General features: G+C 40.3%; 1 protein-coding gene across 1 annotated transcript in view; it reads left to right on the top strand.

Annotated features, from left to right (window-relative positions):
* NHL8 (NDR1/HIN1-like 8) overlaps positions 1 to 19558 on the top strand; it is a 35806-nt gene extending 16248 nt beyond the window's left edge. The window contains exons 5-7 of the mRNA XM_088981023.1: positions 14942 to 15168; positions 15275 to 15422; positions 18945 to 19558. Coding sequence (XP_088837149.1) covers positions 14942 to 15168; positions 15275 to 15422; positions 18945 to 19073 — 504 coding nt within the window. The 3' untranslated portion in view covers positions 19074 to 19558. The remainder of the gene's footprint in view (positions 1 to 14941; positions 15169 to 15274; positions 15423 to 18944) is intronic.
* The last annotated feature ends 5634 nt before the right edge of the window (positions 19559 to 25192 follow it).

Genomic DNA, 25192 nt, shown 5'->3' with positions numbered 1-25192 from the left:
TATCATTGAAAGATGGCCTATTTTGACCCTCTTCCTAGCTAAATATAGAAAACCACTGTGCTAAATTGTTTGTCTGATTCCAACACTGTACAGACATGTTATTTCTTCCTGCTATCCTTTTCTTTTATCCCTGCCTTCTATTTCTGTTGTTTTTGTAGTCTATCTTGTGACATTCATGTTGAATCATATACTTGGGGTTGGGTACAAGGTGCCACTCTCACCATCTGGATGGGGTTGTTGTGGTTCAATTGACATTGAAACTATTGTTGGAAAGCCAGTAGCATGGTTGTTGTTTTAGGTTCCATGATGTTGGAACCCATGTTCATGATTCAGTGCTTTTTCAAGGTCCAGGCTTTTTTTTTTTCTCTTCTGTTACTGTTGGTGGTCATGATTATAGAATGAAAATATCTCATAGTACTTCATGTTGTATTATTCTTCGTCACCTGTTTTTAACAAATCTCTATGCATGGAAATATGACTCTAATGAGGGAAACTTATCCTCCTTGACTGTTCAGATTAATGGATGACAAGAGAGTTAAGTTTTATCACCAGAAGCTTAGCATTTTTTTTTTGTCATGGTGTTTTTGTAGTGATAGTTTTTTGTTTTGGCTATTTATTTGTTCATTTGTTTGGTTGGTTGATCAGCTGGAGGTTGGGGTATTTACAACTATCTATATCCTCTCGTGTATACAATATCTTTTTCTATTATCATTCAAACTTATCCTTTTTAAAAGAATTTCTCCAATTTGTATGTGTTAGAGTTAGCCGAATAAGGGTAGATTAGTCAACTCACCTCGGTTAAGTTATGAGCTTATGTGGCAGTCTTATTAGAGGTTCTCTGTCCCATACTTAAGTAGGGGCAGTTTAGTCCTTATACATTTAATTAGAAGCCTAATCACTATTAAGAGGTTGACTGATAGGGTTTAGCTATTAGGTTCGACAGTTCTTTCATCTTCTTCTTCTCTTCTTCTTCTTCTTCTCCTTCTCTTTCTTCTTCTCCTTACTGGTTCGGACTACTGTAGCAACAGTAGAAACATGGTATCAGAGCGTGACAACTTCAGCTCGTGACCTGTTTCAGTTCGTGACAACTTCAGTTCGTGCTTCAGTTCTCTCCCTTTTCTTCTCTAGGCTGTCAATAGAGAAAAGTGGTTCGTCCCAGGCCTGAAACATCACAGCTCTTCTTTTTTCTGGTGCACAGAACCTCCTTTCCTAAGAAAACAACTTCAGCAGTGAATGGTTGGCTGAAGCTCTCAAACGAAGGTTGGTTATCTCTCCTCTGTGTGATGTTGGTATTTCTGGGTTGAAAATCTTCAAGAACTTGAGAGGACTGATCAAAACCTAGAGAACTAGGTTGGTTGCTGCACTGGTTCTTGGAAAAATTCCAAGAACAAGCTGTGTTTACAGTGACCAAATGGTGTAAGGGCTGTTACTGTAGGTGGCCGAATGGTGCAAGGTGTAATGCAATGGTACTAGTTGAGTTTTTGTTGGTCTTGTGGTGCCCTCTTAAAAGCGTTAAAGCAGGTCTGTATTGTGTGTGACAGCTATGGCTGTGTGGTGGTGCTTGTGATGCACAAACTCTGTTGAGTAGTTGTAAGAGAGCTTGCATGTGGTTAGTAAGTGCTGAATTAATGTCAGTGTAGTCTGTGTTTTTTTTTTTTATGAAATCAGTAGTGGTGTGGATAAGAACAAAGGCGTGTGTATCTATCATTGTGTTTAGGGACTGCTGTAGGTTCTGGAACATCAAACTCTTGACAGCAACACTTAGTTGGTGATTGGGAATTCAGATTAGAGGCAACATTGAAAGAGTATCATGGCAGCAATGGGAAATGGCTGTAGTGATCAGAAACCTAGTGTGGTGGTTTCCTCTGACTATCTAGGTGTACAGATGACCTCAATTAAACTGAATGGTGAGAACTATGTTCCATGGGCCAAGTCGGTGGAAGTTTTTCTCAAGGCAAAGAGAAAAGTGAAGCATGTGAAAGAAGATAAACCGCCGGCTGACTCTCCAGGGTTTGATGATTGGGAACAGGAGGATGCTCAAATCATGACATGGCTATGGAACAGTATGGAACCCAAAATAAGTGCCAACTTCATGTTCTTAGATACAGCTAAGGACATATGGGAACATGCCAAGAAGCTGTATTCTGGGCAAGATAATACTACAAGGGTATATCAGCTCAATCAGGAGTACTTTGGTCTGCAACAAGGAAATAAAACCCTAGAAGAGTACTATGCCAGTATGAAGAATCTCAGAAATGAGCTCAATGTCTATCATCCTCTCACTCCAGATGTTAAGGTTCAGCAACAACAGAGGGAACAACTAGATGTCACAAGGTTCTTAGTGGGGTTGAAATCAGAGTATGAACCAGTTAGGGCCCAAATATTGGGAGGCTCTACCCTTCCTACACTTGAGGAAGTGTTTGCTCGGCTTCGCAGGATTTCTTTGGGATAAACAAAGAATCCCACACAGTCTGATGGATCAGCTTTTGTGACAGCCAGAGGAGGTGGACGTGGTACGAAAGGGGGAGGACATGCCTCCCGAGGAGGTCGTGGTGGTTCCATATTTGGACGTGGTGGTGGTCGTGACTCAGGGGGAGGCCGTGGCAAAGAAAAAGGCAGCTCTACAAGGAAGTGTACCCACTGTGGCAGGGAAAGACATTCCGTAAATTTCTGTTATGATCTTCATGGCCGCCCTCCCTCTAAATGGGCCAATCATGTTGTTGCTGGTGGGGTTGATGTCAGTGATAATCAATAGGCAGACCTAACTCCTTCCACATCTACATCTGTTTTCGGAAGGGAGATGGTGAGTGCACCGCATGATGAGTATGAGCGGTTCCTTCAGTCCACTTCACAGCACACTACTGCTACTCTTGCCTACTCAGGTATAGCTTGCCTGTCATCTAAAACCTCTCATTGGATTATTGAATCTGGAGCCTCTGATCACATAACCGGGACTCCAGGTGTGTTCTCTTCTCTCTCTGAAACTTCCACATCTCAAACTGTTACCCTTGCCAATGGTTCCTCCTCTCCCATCTGTGGTGTTGGCAATGTTGACATGGCTTCTCTTTCTTTATCATCTGTTCTATATGTCCCTAAGTTTCCATTCAATCTTATGTCTGTTATTAAATTAACCAAGACTCTTAACTGTTCTGTTACTTTTTTCCTTTCCTCTTGTGTTTTTCAGGATCTCAGGACGGGGAAGATTGGTGGGGGGCATGAAGCTGGTGGATTGTATTATCTTGACGGTGGTGGATCGTTAGTTGCACTTCAGACTTCACTCACTCCTCTACAGTGGCATTGTCGACTGGTGCATCCTTCTCTCAAAGCACTCAAGATACTAGTTCCGTCTTTGAGTCATTTGTCAGTGTTACAGTGTGAGTCGTGTCAGTTTGGGAAACATCGTCATGTTTCCTTCAGTCCTAGAGTTGAAAGTCGTATGTTGAGTCCTTTTGCTTTGGTTCATTCAAATGTTTGGGGCCCGATCAAAATAGTCTTATAATGGTTACAAGTATTTTGTCACTTTTATTGATGATTGTTCAAGAGTGACATGGATTTATTTAATGAAAGAAAGGAGTGAATTATTTTCCATTTTTCAAAAATTCCATGCTGAAATATGTAGAGAACACTGATGTGGGCCCCACAGCTACGGTCTCACTGTGTTCGTAGGGTAGAAGATGTTCTAGTCTGCCTAGGGTTAGCTATTGGTCATTTAGTTGTTTCAGTTGTTATTTATTTCAGTCTTTGTTTTACTCTATTTGTTATGTAAAGACTAAGGGCAGATCTGTCCTTTCCATGTAATGAGCATAACCTATAAATATTAATTAAAGTGGCGGCGGCAAAACATTAAGCTTCTGCTCCTCCTTTCAACCCTTGTGTTCTACTGCTTCTCCTCCCTCTTTCTCTTCTCTCCTCTTTCTTTCTTCTTATCTTCGATCCTGAGATTCATTAGGGTTCAAGACTGATAACAGTCCTGAACTTCTAGTTGGTATCAGAGCTAAGTTCTCTCATGTGAGTCTAGTCCAGCCGACCACATGAGAACCATCTAAGGCTGGAAGCTAAGAAAGCAGAGTTCGTTGACTGGTTCTTGGAGATCTCCAGAGGATTAGCAGCTGTTTGAAGAAGTGTCACAGTTGTAGCAAGTTGGTGATCAGGAAGAATCAGAGAAGGCTAGGGTTCGGGTAACCTTGGTAGGCAGCGAACTGCATTCTACTGTAAGTTTTTACTTTCTGAGAGAAGTAACATCAGAAAAGATAGGTTGGACCTGTCCAGTAAGGGTGGCCGAACTACTCTAGGGTTTTCTCTCTCTATTCTCTAGGGTTTCTCTAGGGTTTTGTCTTATCCCTACGACAAACCCTAGTATTAGGCCAAAACTTGTGATCTTATTCCTGTGGCATACCCTAGAATTCTCCTCAACATTGATCAGTTTTAGGGTTTCATATTAACCCTAATACAAACCTTATCCGTACGGCTTTTAGGACTGGTTAAAACCTCGAATTGGCTTTAGCATATCAGATTGCTCTTCAAACTGTGTCTCAGTCTTCTTTGGGGTTTCGAACACTTTCGAAGGGGTGAAAACAGTTCGGACTGTTGCTGTTGTATGTGGTTATTGATTTCAGATCAGTCTTATATATATTTCATGCACATCTATCGTGAGTACAGATTGGTTCTCTACTGATTTTGTGACTATTGTTAGGAGTTCTAGTGCTGGTTTTGACTGTAGTAACCATAATCTTTGATACTTCTGGTTCTTGACTGAAATGGAGTTTAGGAATCAGGCAGAAGGCAGTTTTGGGAACAACAGTTATGGTGGTGGTTCTGAGACAGGTTTTCAGATTACAACCGTTAAGTTTGATGGATCAAACTACTTGGAATGGGCCCAATCAGCCATGATGCTATTGGGGGAAGGGGCAAAGTAGGGTATCTCTTGGGAGATGTAGCAGAACCTTCCAAGGGAGACCCTATGTATACCAAGTGGGTCCAAGAAAACTACTTGGTTATGACATGGCTCTGTAATTCAATGCAGCCCCATATCAGCCGAAATTACTTATGGGCAAAGACAGCCAAGGAGATATGGAATGCGATGAAAGAGACTTACTCCCAACCCCTTAATGTTGCCAGAGCATATGAGTTGAAATGTGAGGTGGATGCCCTTAAACAAGGAGAGAAACCGGTGACGGTCTATTTCTCTAACTATCAGTCCCTGTGGCATGAGATTGATCACTTAGAGACTCTTGAGTGGGAGAGTCCCAAAGATGCTCAGATACATAGAAAGCACATTGAGACAAACAGAGTGTTTGAGTTTCTGGCAGGACTAAATTCAAAATATGATATTGTGAGGCAGTAGATCTTGATCAGAGATAGTGTGACCCTCTCTCAGGCATACTCCTTAGTGCACAGTGAAGAGACCAGGAGGAAAGTCATGATGCAACCTCAGCCACTTACACCTGCCTTGGTAGCTGTCAAACCCAAAACAGAGGGTGATTCAGAGAGGGACAGAAAGAAGGAAGATAAAAGGGATGTGGTGTGTGAGCATTGCAAGAAACCTAAACACACAAAAGAAACATGTTGGAAGCTGCATCCACAATTGGTCCCGGCAAAGTTGAGAAATAAAAGGAGTAATGCTCATGTGGCTACGACTACTGATTCAGCATCCTCATCTGGCACGAGAGGCACACCATTAGAGACCTTAGTTGCAGTTCGGGCAGCTCTAATACAATTGGAGAAGGAAGTTGGCAGTTCAGCTCAGTTACCGCAATCATCATAAGCTCCGGCTACATCGGCCTTTGCACACTCAGGTACTCGAGCCTCAGCCTACCATGCCTCCGCTCCAGGTACTACTAAACCGTGTTGGGTAATAGATTCAGGTGCATCTGACCATATGACCAGCTTGCCCTCTTTGTTTACTACTTATCACTTATCTTATGGTAGGGATAAAGTATCTATAGCTAATGGCTCTCTTGTCCCTATTTCTGGCAAGGGTGACATCAAACTGTCAGATACTATATCCTTGTCCTCTGTCTTGCATGTTCCTAAACTGGATACTAACCTCCTTTCCGTTAGTAGCATTACCAAACATTTGAACTGCTCAGTAACTTTCCTTCCTGACCGATGTGTTTTTCAGGACATGGAGACGAAGAAGGTGATTGGGACTGGCTGTGAGACGAATGGGATCTATCTGCTCGGGGAGAGTTCTCGTCGGGAAGAGTCAGTGGATAAGAAGTTACTTGTTTCTCAAGTTGCGAGTCCGGTTATGTTGTGGCATAACCGATTGGGTCATTTATCTTTTCGGTCCTTGAAGAGTCTGTTTCCTACTTTGTTTGAGTCTGTTGAGTCATCTCAGTTGAAGTGTGATTGTGAGTTGGCTAAACATTGTAGAAACTCTTATTCATTGAGTAATAAAAAGAGTAATAGTTCTTTTGATATTGTGCATACTGATGTTTGGGGGCCATATCACATTCCTTCTATAGGGGGGTACAGGTATTTTTTGCTATTTGTTGATGACCACACCCGTTTTTCATGGGTTTATCGTATGCGATCACGAGATGAGGTGCCTGTCCTGACCCAAAACTTCCACCAAATGATCCTAACACAATTTGATGACATGATAAAAGTGCTTAGATCTGATAATGCAAAGGAATACTTTGCTAAGCCATTGGCATCGTACCTCCTTAATCATGGGGTTATCCACCAGAGCGCGTGTCCTCATACACCTCAGCAGAATGGGGTTGCAGAGAGGAAGAATAGGCACATCTTGGAGGTGGCTAGAAGCATTATGTTTACCTCCAACGTCCCTATTCGCTTCTGGGGTGATGGTATCCTTACGGCGGTATATTTTATTAATCGGATTCCTTCTCGGATTCTTGATATGAAACCTCCTTTTTCCCTTCTATACTCCAATGAGGAGTTGTTCACTATTCCCCTCAAGACATTTGGTTGTACCTGTTTTGTTCAGCTTCTTGGTCCCAATCACTCCAAGTTTCAACCCAAGGCCTCCAAATGCATCTTTCTTGGTTATGCACAAACTCAAAAGGGTTATTGTTGTTATGATCCTGTCTCAGGGAAGAAGTTTGTATCCATGGATGTCACTTTCTTTGAGGAGACGCCCTACTATTCTCGGGTCTCTCCTCAGGGGGAGAGTAATGAGCGTGGAGATTTGGGTCTTTTTCTTCAGGGGGAGGAGGAGTGCAGTGAGGACAGGGTTAATACCTTTGGGGCTGTTCCTCTACCTATTCCAGTTGATGATGAGGGCTGTAGTGATGAGGGTTGTAGTAGTGAGGGTGGTCAAAGGGATCGGGAGTTGAGAGTCTATCATAGGCGATGCAGGCAGATTGATCCTGGTCATCAGCAGTCCCAGCCAGCTATAATCTCTTATGCGGCTCCAAGTCTAGATATTACAGTCCCAGGGCCCACAGAGACTCCTTCCATTGTTGCTACCTCACCCTCTGCAGATGACCTTGACCTTCCCATTGCCCTCCGTAAAGGAAAACGGCATTGCACCACATCTACAGCCCACTGCATCTCCCAGTTTTTGTCCTATGATCGCCTATCTCCTTCCTACAGGTCCTATCTCACCTCTGTTGCTGATGTCCCTATTCTGAGAACAGTGCAAGAATCCCTATCAGTCCCGGAGTGGAGAGGTGCAATGCAAGTTGAAATGGATGCCCTGTTGAAAAATAATACCTGGGAGCTAGTTGACTTGCCCAAAGGAAAGAAACCAGTTGGATGCAGGTGGGTATTTACTGTGAAGCATAATGCGGATGGTTCCATTGAGAGGTACAAAGCTCGGCTAGTTGTAAAGGGGTTCACTCAAACTTATGGTATAGATTACTTGGAGACATTTGCCCCAGTAGCCAAAATGACCACCATTCGGGTTCTATTATCTCTTGCAGCAAGCTACACTTGGCCTTTGTACCAAATGGATGTTAAGAATGCTTTCCTGAATGGGGACTTGCAGGAAGAGGTCTACATGCAGTTGCCTCCTGGATTCTATGATACAGAGCCAGGTAAGAAAGTTTGTTGGCTCAATAAGGCATTGTATGGTTTGAAGCAGTCACCTAGAGCTTGGTTCGATAGATTCGGACTAGCCCTTGGGAAGTTTGGTTATGTACAGGCCCAGTCAGATCATACACTGTTTGTCAAGAGGGTGGAGTCGTCACTGACACTACTTGCAGTTTATGTTGATGATATTGTGGTCACAGGAAACGACAACCATGAGATTGAGTCCCTCAAACAGCTCCTTCATCAAGAGTTTGAGGTGAAAGATCTGGGTACACTACGGTACTTTTTGGGTATTGAGGTTGCTAGATCTAAGTAGGGGACTTTGTCTCTCAGAGGAAATATGTGTTAGATCTCTTGGCTGAAACTGGAAAGCTAGGTGTCAAACCTACAGATACACCCATTGAACAGAACCACAGGATTAATGCAGAGAGTGGGGAGCTGCTTGAAGACAAAGTTATGTTCCAGCGGTTAGTGGGAAAGCTCCTATATCTATGCCTTACCCGACCAGACATCAGTTATGCCGTTAGTGTTATCAATCAGTACATGCATTCTCCTAGAACCACGCACTTTCTAGCAGCAGAAAGAATACTAGCATACTTGAAGAGATGCCCGGGTAGAGGTATACTGTTCAAGAACAATGACCACATGAAGGTGGAAGTCTATACGGATGCCGATTAGGCTGGGAGTGTTGATGACAGAAGGTCTACCTCTGGATATTATGCTCTTGTGGGAGGTAACCTGGTTTCTTGGCGGAGTAAGAAACAAAGTGTTGTCTCTCGATCCAGTGCTAAAGCTGAGTATAGGTCAATGGCTAATGAGTGGCTGAAATTCTTTGGCTGAGATCACTACTTGAGGAGTTGGGTGTTGAGTATGAGAAGCCCCTGATGCTGTATTGTGATAATCAAGCGGCTATTAATATAGCACACAACCCAGTGCAGCATGACAGGACTAAACATATTGAAGTTGATCGACACTTTGTACGAGAGAGGGTCTCATCACAAGAAGTATGTCTCCCATACATCACCTCCAAAATGCAACTGGCAAATATCCTCACTAAAGGTGTATCACGGAAGAAGCTAGAGGCAGATCTATCCAAGTTGGGAATGATAAACATTTATTCCCAACTTGAGGGGGAGTGTAGAGAACACTGATGTGGGCCCCACAACTACGGTCCCACTGTGTTCGTAGGGTAGAAGATGTTCTAGTCTGCCTAGGGTTAGCTATTGGTCATTTAGTTGTTTCAGTTGTTATTTATTTTAGTCTTTGTTTTACTCTATTTGTTACGTAAAGACTAAGGGCAGATCTGTCCTTTCCATGTAATGAGCATAACCTATAAATATTAATTAAAGTGGCGGCGGCAGAACATTAAGCTTCTGCTTCTCCTTTCAACCCTTGTGTTCTACTGCTTCTCCTCCCTCTTTCTCTTCTCTCCTCTTTCTTTCTTCTTATCTTCGATCCTGAGATTCATTAGGGTTCAAGACTGATAACAGTCCTGAACTTCTAGTAAATACATACACAATTTGGTGTTCCAATCAAAGTTCTTCGTTCAGATAATGGTCGTGAATATTTTCTAACTTCCTTTCAACAGTATTTAGAACAGCATAGCATCATTCATCAAACTTCTTGTGCATCCACTCCTTAACAAAATGGGGTGGCTGAACGGAAAAACCGTTATCTCCTTGAAACAGCTTGGTCTATTCTTCATCATATGAGTGTTCTTAAACGGTTTTGGAGTGATGCTATACTTACTGCGTGTTTCCTCATTAATCAGATGCCCTTCTTTATTCTTCATAGTTGGTCTCCCTTCTCTATCTTGTTCCCCACCTTGTCTCCCTTTCCATTACCACCCCGTATCTTTGGCTGTGTGTGCTTTGTTCACAATCTGAGCCCTGGAATAGACAAGTTGGATGCACGCTCCATTAAGTGTCTTTCTTGGTTACTCTCGGACTCAAAAAGGGTACAAGTGTTACAATCCCATTACTCGGAAGTGCTATGTCTGTCCTGATGTCACCTTTTTTGAGTTTGTTCCCTTCTTCTCAAGAACTAAAGCATCTTCGTCTCCACCTTTACTTCCTCTTCCTCTTCCGGTCAATGATCCCGTTCCGGGTGTTCCTGTTGGAGTTGACTCGTCACCTCATCCAGTACAGATCCCTACTGAACGACCACCAATTCGGCAAGTGTATACACGTCGAACGACACTAGCCCCTCCTCTAGCTTCTACCTTGTCCACGGATCCTGTCGTTGCTCCTGTTGCTGAACCCTCAGGAATTGACCTACCCATTGCCTTACGGAAAGGTAAACGTAGTTCTACTCTCCATCCCATTTCCAATTTTGTTTCAGTATCTCACATTTCCACCTCACATCACCAGTTTGTTTCACTATTGTCATCTATTTCCATACCTAACAATGTCCAAGAGGCTCTTAGTTCACCTGGGTGGAGGCAAGCAATGAAGGAGGAACTCTCTGCTCTTCAGCATACTCACACGTGGGAGCTCACTACTCTTCCTCCTGGTAAGCATGTTGTGGGTTGTAAATTGGTGTATACTGTTAAATACTTGCCAGATGGTAGTGTGGAGCGTCTGAAAGCCAGACTTGTTGCTAAAGTGTATTCACAGTTGTATGGAGTGGACTATATGGAGACCTTCTCTCCAGTGGCTAAGATTAGCTCTGTCCGTGTATTAATTTCCCTGGTAGTTATGTATGATTGGCCCTTATTTCAACTTGACATAAAAAATGCCTTCCTTCATGGTGACCTTATAGAGGATGTATATATGGAGCATCCACCTGGGTTTGTTGCTCAGGGGGAGGCTAGTAAGGTGTGCAGACTGAAAAAGGCAATTTATGGGTTGAAACAATTGCCTCGTGCTTGGTTCGGGAAGTTTAATGAAGTGGTGAAAAATTTTGGAATGAAATAATGCCAGGTTGATCACTCAGTGTTCAGCTATGACTCAGAAGCTGGAAATATTTTATTAGTGGTCTATGTGGATGATATTGTCATAACTGGCAGTGACAAATTGGGGATCGACAAACTCAAGGTTTTTCTGCAAAATCATTTTCAAACAAAAGACCTTGGGGCATTGAAGTATTTCTTGGGTATAGAAGTTGCTAGATCAAGACAAGGTGTAAACCTTTGCCAAAGAAAATATGTTCTCGATCTATTGAACGAAACAGGACTGTTAGGTGCAAAAACGGCTGAGACTTCTATGGAACCAAATTTTAAGTTGAGCAGTGATACAGGGGAAATATTTGATGATCCTAGAAGGTATAGACGACTAGTGGGGAAGCTGAACTATTTGACTATCACGAGACCAGACATCTCCTTTGCAGTCAGTGTGGTGAGCCAATTTATGCAGAACCCTCGTATATCTCACTAGGATGCAGTTCTTAGAATTGTAAGATATTTGAAGGGAGCTCCGGGCCGTGGGCTATTGTATAAACCAGGAGGAAACCTTGAAGTAGTAGGGTACACGGATGCAGATTGGGCGGGCTCTGTGTCTGATAGAAGATCTACTATAGGTTACTGCACATTTCTTGGAGGAAATCTTGTGACGTGGAAGAGTAAAAGGCAGACGGTTGTGGCTAGAAGCAGTGCTGAAGCCGAGTACAGAGCCATGGCACACACTACATGTGAATTAGTGTGGTTAAGGAATCTCCTACAAGAAATCGGGTTCCACATGGATAAACGTATGAAGTTTTACTGTGACAATCAAGCTGCGCTCCATATCTCATCCAACCCTGTTTTTCATGAGAGAACAAAGCACATAGAGATTGATTGCCACTTTGTGAGGGAGAAGGTTCTTACTGGAGAGATAAGCACAGAACATGTAAGCTCAGGTGATCAGTGGGCAGATTTGTTTACAAAAGCCTTAAGCTCAGGGAGAGTGAACTATATATGTAACAAGCTGGGATTATATGACATATATTCTCCAGCTTGAGGGGAATTATTAGAGTTATCCGAATAAAGGTAGATTAGTCAACTCACCTTGGTTAAGTTATGAGCTTATGTGGCAATCTTATTAGAGGTTCTCTGTCCCATACTTAAGTAGGGGTAGTTTAGTCCTTGTACATTTAATTAGAAGCCTAATCACTATTAAGAGGTCGATTGATAGGGTTTAGCTATTAGGTTCGACAGTTCTTCTTCTTCTTCTTCTCCTTCTCTTTCTTCTTCTCCTTATTGGTTCGGACTACTGTAGCAACAGTAGAAACAGTATGAATTAGGTTTTACCCATTGTTCATCAGTCTATGTTTCTTTGAGTTTTAAAGAAGTAAATGCCATTCGAACATGGGAAAGAAGTAAACCGTGTTTTCTGCTCATGGTGATGGTACCAAAAATGAAAGAGAAAAAGGGGGTCCCAAGATAATGCAATCAATTATTGATCTTCTTGGATGGACAAAGCTGGAGTGGCAAAAATCATTTTATCCATCATACCAATCATTTTCTCAATGACATTTGTTCAAGATAATATCTCATTATCAAAAGTTTCTCTTAGCATGGGCAGACCCAAGGGGGCATGGGGCGACCCCCCGCACCCTTTTCAAACCAACCAAAGATAAGTTAATTAAGTGTACAATCATGTAGGGGTGTCAAAGGAATTCAAAAATCCGATTTCGAATTTGAGATTCAACATAATCAAATCGAATTCGGATAATTCAAATATCTAACCTGTCCAATTCGGATATCCTATTCATACCGAATAGCTAATCGGATTCAAATTCGGATATGACTTGATTCAATTCGATAAATATCCAAATTCGACCGATTATTTAATTCTTATATATAATATATAAAACTTTTAAATGTTTTATATAATATATATAATAATTAAATTATATAAATAATTTATATACTTTATATAAATAAAAATTTTATTTTATATATTTATTAATTACCTAAAATAATTAATTAGTTGAATTTGAATCGAATCAAATATTCGTATATTTAATCGGATTCGAATTCGAATATTAATTTTCAATATCCGTCGGATATCAAATCGGATTCAGATTTTGAATTTTTTAATCAGATTCGAATTCGGATATTACCTGATCCAATTTGAATTCGATTCGTTTACACCCCTACATGCATGTTATAGAGTTCCCCAGTCATTCACAGTGACCTCTTGTATACATAACTCACCATCATCCAAGCCTTCTCCCAACTATATGGGGTTGGCTACATGAATCCTATATCATCATTCTATTCTATTTATTTATTTATTTTATCAGTGAACAGAGTAATTTCATTAGGTATGAAGAAATAAGTTACATCACAGATTTAAGAACAGATAAGAAACAAGACCACTTATCCAAGGAAACAAATTAACCCAAATCTGCCTAAAAAAATTGATCCCTGTGCACCCCTTGTTTTGCAAAGTATCTGCAAATCCATTTGCTGTTTATCTTAACCCAGTTGAAGCTTGCCTCAAGGTCCTTTGCTAAACTTTTGATTTCTCTGGTTAGATGTCTGAACTTCCACACACCCAGGCTGCTGTCATCCATCCAAGAATTTACTAATTTAGAGTCACCTTCTATTATGTAAATATCCACTGTTAAATTATTTATGCTTAAATCATTTCTTACTACTTTGACCTATATCCTTTTTGGTCTACCCCTACCCTTTCTACCTGTTCAGCTTGCAACAGATTACTTCTTATACATGCATAAGTACATATTTAAATATATGTTTGCATCTGTGCTATGCTATTACACATTTTTATATCATTCTATACATTCCAGATCTCCTACCCACTAACTTTTATCACATCCCTACTCACAAAACACTACCACCATGTATTGGGAACATCTCCCCATGAATGACAAGGGAGATATTCCCAATGCGCACCTGTAGTGTCCTGTGGATGGAGATGTGGGAAGAGTTTGTAGGCAGGAGACCCGAGCTCCATTATATATGTATATTGTGTTCAGGATGGCACTTAAAGTGGCTTGGGCAGGACACATAGTCATGGTTTGGCTATTTGGACCTCATAACTCAAAATGTTGGTGGACCCCATCTAAGGCATACCTACAGAAGGCAGCATGTTTAACAATTTGATTGGAATGGTTATAGCAGATTCATAAGTTGCTAGAACTCTTCTATCACCTAAACACGCACAAGATAGAGTCATATCAAGCTAAGTTTTTGGCCTAATGAATCCCCAATGTGGAACTTTTTTGGATCATAATCACATAAACTTCAGACACGTTCACATTAGAGGGCTATGCCATTTTGTTCATGTTGTAATTCCATCTCTTTGACTAATATCATATTATTATGTATATTTGCACATAGCTCATGGATTGGCCTGGTGGATGAAATTTTTACCACAGATGTTAAAAAATTTAAGGTAAAGAAAACATCTTTATTCATAGAACTCAGTGCCATATTGAAAAGCAAAACTAAACTACTCTATTGGTCATTTCCCCCCCATTTCAATTCGACTTTGAAATTTCAAGAACTCACTTCATTGGAATGTCCAATAGAACCAATGTCTATGGTGCTTTTGACAAATAATATAGATTCACCACATTGCCAAAGCTTAGGTCCATATCCACCCGACCCTGCCCAACACCCTGGAAAAGCTGGGATATTATTTGGTATCTTTCACAGTTTTTCTTTTTCTTTTTTTTTTCTGGTTTAAAACTGCCATTCATGCTCATAGATGCTCCTTCCTTCAACTGTTAGAGAAGTTTCAACATAATAGCCCTGCCACAGGGAGAAAGGAAGCCTTAATTTTTCAGTATAAGTTTCATTTATATTTATGTTGATCCCCCAAGAAAAGTCTTCTGGTTGTCACTTAGGATCATCAAATCCCTCTGTCTCTCTGGTATAGCTGTTTGGCCTGAAAAGCTGCTCTTATTGCCATCTAGAGAGAGTGTTGTGCACAAGATGAACCATCCTTGTCATTTGATAAATTAGTTTTTTGAGACTTTACAGTAATGCTTGCAGGAGCGTCAGAATTCATCTCAGATCAAGGATGAACAAAGGCGCAGGGAACATGAAATGATTAATGAGATTCTTAGTGTGAAGGAAATACTTCGTGATGCGAAGCAATGTCCATCTTGCAAGATGGCAATCTCTCGGACTGAAGGTTGCAACAAGATGGAATGCCAGAACTGTGGACAGTTCTTTTGTTACCGTTGTAACAAGGCAATTGATGGATATGACCACTTCAGGTTGCAGCTTAATTCTCAAGTTCAAAATTAATTTATTATGATCAATTTATTTGTGCATGTGTTCTTACTTACAAGTTACCAAACTAATAGTATTTTTCTAATGAAGAGATGGAACTTGTGAACTTTTCCCGCGTGATATGATCCAAATCTGGGTGGAACAGATGAATGAACGTCAGTTGTTAGGTCAGGTACAAGCTGAGCTCTTTGCAGATCGCCGTCACACATGCCCTAATTGTGGTCAAATGAATGCAAAGGTCAGTTGAAATCAATTATAGTTATCCTCATCTATTCAGTCTTGAACTTAGACCCGATGCTGTTAATGTTAAAGAATCTTAGTTTTGGGTTGTAACACTGGCAGCTTCTAAACTGTGAGTAAAAGCTATGATACCTGAATCCTTCATTTTACACCAAGGCTCCATTTGTTTTGAAGTAAAATAATTGAAACTGGTCAAATTTTTCCCTGTTCAATGTTTTGACATTTGGTTAATTGTTTGTTTTACGTGGTCAGTAGGTAAATTCCACTCATTTTACCAGCCAATTTACTCAGTTTAGGAAGTAAAATTTTACTTACAAACTGAGAAAATATTGTATTCACTTTGAGAAGAAAACTTTCATATGTTTATACCAATAAAATTCTGAAGCTGACAATCTAAAAGGGAAGAAAACTTTCATTTGGTTTAGAACAGGTGGGGCCCACAAATTTGGGATCAATAGGTAGAACCCTCATGTGGACCAACAATATTAGCCCTCACATGGGACAATTGATGAGGCCTACCTATGTGACCTATTTTCCCAATTGTATTTTTCATAAAATAAACAAAGACATAAAAATGAATAAAATTTGAACCAATTCAGAACCATTATTTTACTCAGTTGGATTTTACATAGGTAAAATCAGATTTACTTACACAACAAGTTGAGTGCAAAGTACCATGTCTGCTATTGTCTAGGGATACATGGGAATGGGTTCTGTTGGATCCACCATACTTATCTCGTGCTTGCTCGATGAGGCTTTGGTAAATTGTATATAATGACCATTTATTTTGACAGATAAGCAACATAAATAATTTATTCTTGTATTTTTAAAAGGCACTTTCATCTTGAAGTTTTTTTTAATCAATAACTGTTACATACATTCAACTTAGATGTAATAGTACAAAAGAAAGTCAATGAGAGACAAACCCTCTTATCTCTCCCCTTTAAATTTTAATCAAAAGTTACATCTGTGCCCAAAATAGTTGAATTCTCCCAACCCCTTGTTTGGCTAATGCATCAGCCATCGAATTAGCAGTTCTTTTTACCCAAAGTATTCCCAGTTCTATGTCCTTTGTGATCCATTTGAATTTTTTTCTTCTCATTGTTGTATTTCCACATCCTGCTTTCCTCATCAAGTAGCCAAGCCACTACCAAACTTTCATCTTGAAGTTGAAACTCGAATGTATGTAATGCTCCACTTTGGTCCTTATTCCCTGTAGACCTGAGTAGATTATTTGATTTGTTGGTGCAGTTTGTTCATTGTTGCATGTTCCCATTATGAGTATAATAATGAAATACAGCTAAATTGTTAAAGATAATTTGCTGCTTTCTGGAAAATTATGTCTTGCATTTCAATGTACAATTTTTGCAAAGATCTATACCCATGTGGGGGACCTATCTTAGCCAAACCCCATAACCCTATCCTTCAGGGTAAGATGGATCAGACTCCTATAAAATACATTCTAATTCATTCAGTTAAATCTGGAATTTTATTATTTATTATCAATAATGCTGATATCAAAACTATCTGCTTCATAGAGTCATGGTGGCAAATCATCTAATCCATTTATCAATCATCAATCTGTAGATTGTCATCCCTCTGTCATAAATATGTACTATATAATACATAAGGAAAGCACAAAAATGCTCATGGTTACTGCCATCAAACATTACAGATGAACTTAAAACATTTGGGCAGCCCCATGAGACTTATTTCTCTTGGGTAATGATTTATGTACTTGCTAACCTCCCAAAACCTTGCCATTTTATGTGGTTGTGTCTGTTGTCTGTTTTATCATCTTTTGTAGTGCCTTTGCAGCACTTAAGTTTCTACTGTCATAAGATATCTCTTTTATTGTGCTATTTTATCCACTTTTCTGGACTAAATTAAAGTCAAGTAAGCATGTATTTATCCTTGTTTTTCGTTTAGGTCGTAAAAAGCTAACCTTCATTAGATGAAAAAGGAAGAATTACAATCAACAGAGTGAAGACAATCCACCAAACAACCAGAAAACACAACATTTCCAAGTCTGAATTACCAAAAATATATATATATATATATATATATATATATATATATATATATATACACACATTGAGCCTCACTACTTTAGCCCAAGGTAGATCATAAATTAGACCCAAATGCTTCTCTATTAGCATCATTCAATTCTACCACAACCAAACAGCAAATTTCAGCACTTACTTTTCCTCAGTCTGAACCTTATCCTGAAAAAATATGCATTTCTTTTATCTCCAAATTCCCCAATAGACTGCAAACAGAATGATGCTCCAAAGGATTTCAGCATTTTAGTTTCCATAATGTTAGGGTAAGTAAAGAAGATATTTCCCGGTAACAAAAGAACAGATTTTTGAATATTAAACATTGAAAAAAATAAAACCCATATGAACTTTGATGAAAGCAGTGCGGGTAATCTAGGTCCCTTTGGAATTGGAGAGGTGTTTAGAGATAGTGAAGGTAGAATCATTGGCCTATTTTCAGACCCAATAGGAGTAGGGGACTCTGTAAGTGCTGAGGTTATAGTTGTCATGGAGGGACTGCAAAAGGAAAAAGACATGAATCTAAGAAAGCTAGTTATAGAAAGTGATTCAAAGTTGGTAGTGGAGTGACTGCAAAAGGAAGAAAAAGGATCTTGGGTCTTTAATAATGAAAAGAAGAGATTCAAGTGGTTGACACAAAATATGGATGTGAAATTCAGTTGGGTTAAAAGAACTGTAAATGGGTTTGCTGATGTATTAAAACAAGGGGTAGGAAGGAATCATTTATTTTGGGCTCGATTGTAATAGCAAAATTCTGCTGTGGAGAGTTAAGATAGTTTATCTCTCCATTTCTTGTATTGTTTTATATCTAATGGAATCCTGTTATTAATAAAAAAATGAAGAATTGTTTTACATCTTCCTCTTGCTCTTTGCACATAAAACTAACACTTGGCAACTGAAAACCCTTTGATTTTAGATGATTAAATGTTAGATTGATATCCAGAGCTAATAACCATGTAGATACCTTGAGAAGGCATGCTTAAACATAGAATCATTGCCCCAGTGTCTTGACACCATCTCCATAGCTGAGAGGTTTCAATTCAAGCTAAGACAGAGCATTCTTCATTTCTTGAGTATTGAAGTTGCCTATTCTTGTGGGGCATGTAGATTCTAGTCTAGCTTTTTCCCTAAGTGGGTCCCACAAGACAATATCCCTGTACCTTAAGTACCCTCTCCTAAAATGTAATAGGTTCACAGAGATCTCAAAAGCTGCCATAAAAGAACATAGAATCATTAATATGCCTAAACTGTTTGGGCAACATGTATTTGGGTTTGATGATATAATGCATTTGAATCTGTGGTTCTCACTACAATTTGTGTTTAATGGTCTCACTTGGTTCTGATTAGTATTGGTTCAATGGACCTGTCATTGCTTGCATTAATGGATTATCATGATAAACACACTGTTTATATAACTGAGTGATAAGAGTTCTCTTTTCTGTTCTTATTATTTTTAAACACAGGTAGGAAACAACAACCACATCTTTTGTTGGTCCTGTCAAAACCATTACTGCTACTTGTGTCGGAAGATTGTCCGGCGCAGCTCTCAGCATTATGGGCCCAGAGGTTGCAAGCAACATACAGTGGGATGACTCATAGGAGCTGCACCCAACTGTGCGGAGGAATGATTTTCAGCCATATAGTCCCAGTAACATTGGCATCAGCAGATGGTTAATTATATATCAAGAAAAAATCAGTCATCTCATCAGATAACAGATGGCAAGCTGTCTCACCATGCAAATTCATTTGATTTTTTTCCCATTTAACTATTTTTTATTGCATTGGTTGGTTCTTTGGTTGCTAAAAAAATGAAATAATTTGTATGCTATAGGGGTATGTTGTCTGGTCCCAGCTCCCCCCCCCCCGGAAAAAAAATTCTGGTAGTGTTGTCTTGTCATGCTTTTTCTCTTTTTCTCCTCCCTGTCAAATTGTTTGTTTGTGGTGGAAAATGAGCTACCCATAAATGAGATGCTTTCTCCTGCTGAGGTTTTGTATCAAAATTAAGTTGAAAATGCTTTGTGTGGAAATTATGATGATGAAGACTTATCCAAAAGTTTATTAATTTGTTTGCTTGGAAGGGTTCTTATTTATTTATAATTATTTTCTTTGTTTGTATGCTACAATTAGTGGAGTCTTTTCATTTAAGTTTTGTGTAGTGTTGAGCAAGAGCAAGAGAAGAGAAGAGAGGAGAGAAGAGAGGGAGAGAGGAGAGGAGAGTCGAGAGGACTGAAAGCCCCTACTGAACTCTATAGGCAAGTGCATGAGTTATTATTTATACTAGTCTAGTCGTACAACATAAAGAAGGAGAAAATTACAATAGTGCCCTTGTGGTACTAAACCTGGGTACAACAACACTTGTCAACACTCCCCCTCAAGTTGGAGCATAGATATCAATCTTGCCTAACTTGTCACTAAGATCATGATGTCTGGAATGATTTAGACCCTTTGTAAAGATGTTTGCAAGTTGGTTCTCAAAGTTGACATAGGGAGTACACACTTCGCCTGTGATGACTTTCTCTCTGATAAAATGCTTGTCAACTCCAATGTGTTTTGTTCTATCATGTAGCACTGGATTGGCAGCAATGCTTATAGCTGCTTTGTTATCACAGAATAGAGTCATAGGTTTGTCCACTGGGAAACCCAACTCACTCAACAAATTCTTTATCCACATGCCTTCAGCTACCCCATGGGCCATAGCACGATATTCAGCTTCAGCACTAGATCTAGCCACCACATTTTGCTTTTTACTCCTCCATGTAACAAGGTTTCCTCCTACAAAGGTGCGGTAGCCACTAGTAGACTTTCTGTCACTTTGGGATCTAGCCCAATCTGCATCTGTATAAACTTCAACTTTTAAATGCCCGTGCTTTTGAAATAACAGGCTAGCACCAAGAAACTTCTTTAGATATCAGAGGATTCTCTCTACTGCATCAAGATGAGAGGACCTAAGAGCATGCATGAACTGACTGAGGACACCAACAACATATGCAATGTCTGGGCGAGTCATAGAAAGGTATAACAATCTCCCTACAAGCCTCTGATACTGTTTCACATCCTTGAAAGGTACACCTTGGCTGTCACCTAATTTATGGTTGGGGTCAATGGGAGAGTCAACTAGCTTCACCCCCATCTTTCTAGTGTCCTGAAGTAAATAGGACATATTTCCTTTGAGAAATGAAGATACCCCTCTTTGATCAGGCAACTTCAATTCCAAGGAAGTATCTGGCAGGTCCTAAATCCTTCACTTCAAACTGAGTGGCAAGAAAAACCTTCAACCTCTGAATTTCATCCTCCCAATACCAGTAACAATTATGTCATCCACATATACAATTAGGGCAGCAATTTTACCTTCTCCTCTTTTCACAAACAATGTGTGATCTGATTGACATTGCTTGTATCCTTTCTGCTGAACTGCAACATGGAATTCACTGAATCAAGCTCTTGGTGATTGTTTCAACCCGTATAAGGACTTCTTCAACTTGCACACTTTCTGTTCATTGCCTTGAGCCAGAAAACCAAGGGGTTGAATCATGTAAACTTCCTCTTCAATGTCACCATTCAAGAATGCATTCTTGATGTCAAGCTGGTGTAGATCCCAATCCAGATTAACAGCAAGAGAGAAAAGAACTCTAATGGAGTTCATCTTGGCAACAGGGGCAAAAGTTTCTGCATAATCAACTCCATACACTTGAGTAAACCCCTTTTCCACTAAGAGAGCTTTATACCTCTCCACTATTCCATCAGCCCTATGCTTGACAATGAACACCCATTTACATCCAACTGGAACATTTCCCTTAGGAAGATCAACTGATTCCCATGTGCCATTTTTATGAAGGGCATTAATTTCTTCCTTCATGGCATTTGTCCATTCAAGAACTAAAAGAGCTTCTGCCACATTCTTGGGGATAGGGACACTGTCAATAGAGGTAAGGAAAGCACGGAATGAGGGTGAAATGTTCTCATAGGAAACAAAGTTGGAAGTGGGATGTTTAGTGGTGCACAATCTAACACCTTTCCTGTGAGCAATAGGACGGTCAAGGTCATTAGCAGCAAAGGAATCATTTTCAATAGAATCAGGAACGTCATTGGGAGCCAAGTTACCTGAGTGAGTATGATCCTCCCCCGAGGAGTCTGGTGGCACTGGAGGTACAGCTTCCGGATTCTCCACAGCTCTTGAATTTGGTTGGTCTTTGCGACAATGAGAAAAAACGCGAAAAGGCGGAGGATCAGGAAGAGAAGGGAGCTAAACCAGTTTCTCCTCACGCCTACACTCCCCTTGAGGAGAAACAGGAAAAAAAGGCTCATCTTCAAAGAAAGAAACATCTATGGAGACATAGAATTTTCGAGAAACAGGATCAAAACAATGGTACCCCTTTTGAGTAAAGGAGTAACCAAGAAACATGCAAGGGATAGCACGAGAATCCAATTTCCCACGGGTGGGAGACAAATTTTGGACAAAATACCGACAACCAAATACACAAGGAGGAATAGAAAGAAGGTGAGCCTTAGGAAAAAGAAGCTGATGCAGGGCTTTGTACTCTAACCAACGATAGGGCATACGGTTTATAAGGTAAGTAGAACAAAGAACAGCTTCAAGCCAAAAACATTTGAGGACATTCATATGAAGTAGTAAACCCCGAGCCACTTCAAGGAGATGTCGGTTCTTCCGTTCGGCCACACCATTTTGTTGTGGTGTGCGGGCACAAGAGCTCTGGTGAAGTGAACCACGCGAAGCAAAGAACTCCGTGAAGTCACTAAGAAAAAATTCTTTTGCATTGTCTGACTGAAAATTTTGAATTTCAGTCTGAAATTGAGTGAAGACCATCCGCTGGAAATCTTGAATGATTTTTGGTACTTCTTCCCTGGTTCGCATCGGATATACCCAAGTATATCTAGAATAATCATCAATGAGGGTAATGAAATACTTGTAGCCACTCTCAGATGGTAAAGTAACAGGGCCCCATACATCAGAATGAACAATGTGCAAAGGAGAATCAAATTTACTATTTTTCTGAAGAAAATGGGTTCTACAATGTTTACTTAACTGACACGTTTGGTAAGAAAAATCAGAAACAAACATTGACTTAAACAGATCTGGAAATACAACTTTCAAAGACTCAAAAGACAAATGACCAAGACGACAATGCCATAAATAGACTTTACTCTTACAGGACTGACTCATAGACTTTGTAACATGAAGACCAGCCTTATTCTCCAGCATGTAAAGTCCATCAACCATACGTCCCCTACCAATCGTCCTCCCTGAGGCCAGATCCTGAATCACACAATGAGAAGGGAAAAAAAGTCACTGAGCAATTCAAGGAATTAGGAACACTACTAACAGAGAACAAATTAATGGGAAATTTTGGAACATGAAGGACGTCAGAAAGGGTAAGACCAAGAGGAAGAGAGAGGGTTCCTTGACCAGCTATGGAAGTGTATGATCCATCAGCTAGTCTCTTTCAGAAAGAAGGTGATAGGTTTGAAAGTAAGAGGGCGTACCAATCATGTATTTTGACGCCTCCAAAATCAATGATCCATGGAGAGTCAGCGGTATGAGAAGCAACATGGAAAGTTGTGGCAGGGTTACTTGACGTAGATGCAAATGAGGTTGAGGGAGGAGCATCCATCTAACGAATTGCTCTACCATAGAGCTCTAAATGGTCACGGAAGGAATTCATAATATCCTCCCTTGGGTCAGATCCAGTGAGATGTGTCTGAATCATAGTAGAAATGGGGGGTTGATTCTCCTGAATAACCATGTTGGTCATGTGGTGTTTCTTCGTACCTTGCTATCCGGACCTCTTATTCACGTCTGAACCTTGCTTCTTAGTCAGATCTTGAGCCCATTTTGGTTTCCCATGAAGATCCCAACATGTATCTTTGGTGTGTCGGGGTTTCTGGCAATGAGTGCACCACAATTTATCCTTATCTTCTATTTTTTTTTCTGGAGACCTCATTTCCTGGAAGAAGATCCCACACTAGTAGAGACACCCCCTTTTGCTGCCAACACAACTGCATCCCCACCAGGGTTGTTCATCAGATTTCTTCTGCTCTCTTCAGATTGTACAAGAGCATAGACTTCCTGAACTGATGGGAGATCCTTAGAGCTGAGAATCTGTACTTTGATAGATTCATACATACGATTCAGACCATGTAAGAAGGCAAACACCCTTTGCTGAGAGACAAGTTTCTTGTACATTTTGGCATCCTCATCACACTTCCAATCCACACTTTGGTAATGGTCCAACTCCTTCCAGACAGAGGTCAAGTCAGAGTAATATATTGATAAACATCTCTCCCCTTGTCTATAAGTAGATGATACTGCCTACAGTTGATAAATCTTGGCATAGTGTCGCAATTCTGAATATGTAGATTTTTCTTGTTCCCAGATTTCATTTGCAGTTTCAGCCCACATGAAATTCTTCCTTATTTGATGTTGCATGGAAACCAAGAGCCAAGACATAACCATACTGTTCTCCTGATTCCATCTATCATGTTCAGCATTCCCAGAGGATGGTTCTTTGATTCTCCCATTAATATAGCTTATCTTCCCCCTTGCAGTGATGTATAACTTGATCCCTCTTGACCACTCTAGGTAATTTAAACCATCAAGAGGGACAACAGCCATAGGAAAGGATAGGTCACCCCCACCCATTCCATTCAGTATTGAGGAAACTCCATATGTGGCTGAATCTTCACTACTCATGATTTCAGGTTTAAGAAAAAAGCAGCAACCAAAGTGGTATTTCCGTACAGGGCTATTACAGAAGCAAGTCCTTCTGACCTACAGTTTCATTGGGAGCAAGACTGAACACTGTTGTTGCAGTACTGGAACAGGCCTGTATGACCTACGATTGTACAAAGGTCATATGACCCCCAACAGAATGGAAAAATACAGGGTAAAGTTCACCACACCCCTAATTGGCAGGCCTGGTAGCTGAACAGTCAATGACTGAGATCAATACAACATTTGCTTCAGGGCATCAATAGTCCATCAAAGGGGTAAAGAAATACAAAACAGATTCAGTTGAATACAGCTACTTTGTTAAAGAAATACAGTCCATCAACAGTCCATCAATCGGCTGAACAGTCAATCAATAAACAGTTAATCAGTAGGGCAACCAAACAGTAGATGAACAGTACCTCTTTTAACTTCAGATGATAGCCTCACTGTAAACCAGAACTCCCTCTACGAACCTCAGATGATAGCCTCTCTACAGTCGAACAGACAATGAATACAACTTCTGGGTTGGAAGATGAAAAGTCTCTATAACTTCTAGGTCGAACTGAATACAACAGATTAGTAGTTCGATGGATACAGCTATGGGAGATGAAAAGTCTCTATAACTTCTGGGTCGAACTGAATACGACTGATTATCAGTTCGATGGATACAGCTCTGGGAGATGAAGAGACTATCTGCTCGACATTGAACAACAGGTTTGCTTGACACCACCCTTCAGGCCTGGACGAGTTGCTCTGATACCATGTTGAGCAAGAGCAAGAGAAGAGAAGAGAAGAGAGGGAGAGAGGAGAGGAGAGTCGAGAGGACTGAAAGCCCCTACCGAACTCTGTAGGCGAGTGCATGAGTTATTATTTATACTAGTCTAGTCGTACAACATAAAGAAGGAGAAAATTACAACAGTACCCTTGCGGTACTAAACCTGGGTACAACATCTGTCAACGCATGTGAATTCACAGCATAGAGAA

This window comes from Nelumbo lutea, chromosome 3 (genome assembly GCF_056320005.1).
Source record: "Nelumbo lutea isolate HS-2025 chromosome 3, American lotus-T2T, whole genome shotgun sequence".
Classification (NCBI taxonomy): domain Eukaryota; kingdom Viridiplantae; phylum Streptophyta; class Magnoliopsida; order Proteales; family Nelumbonaceae; genus Nelumbo; species Nelumbo lutea.
This window is presented reverse-complemented; position numbering and strand designations above follow the sequence as displayed.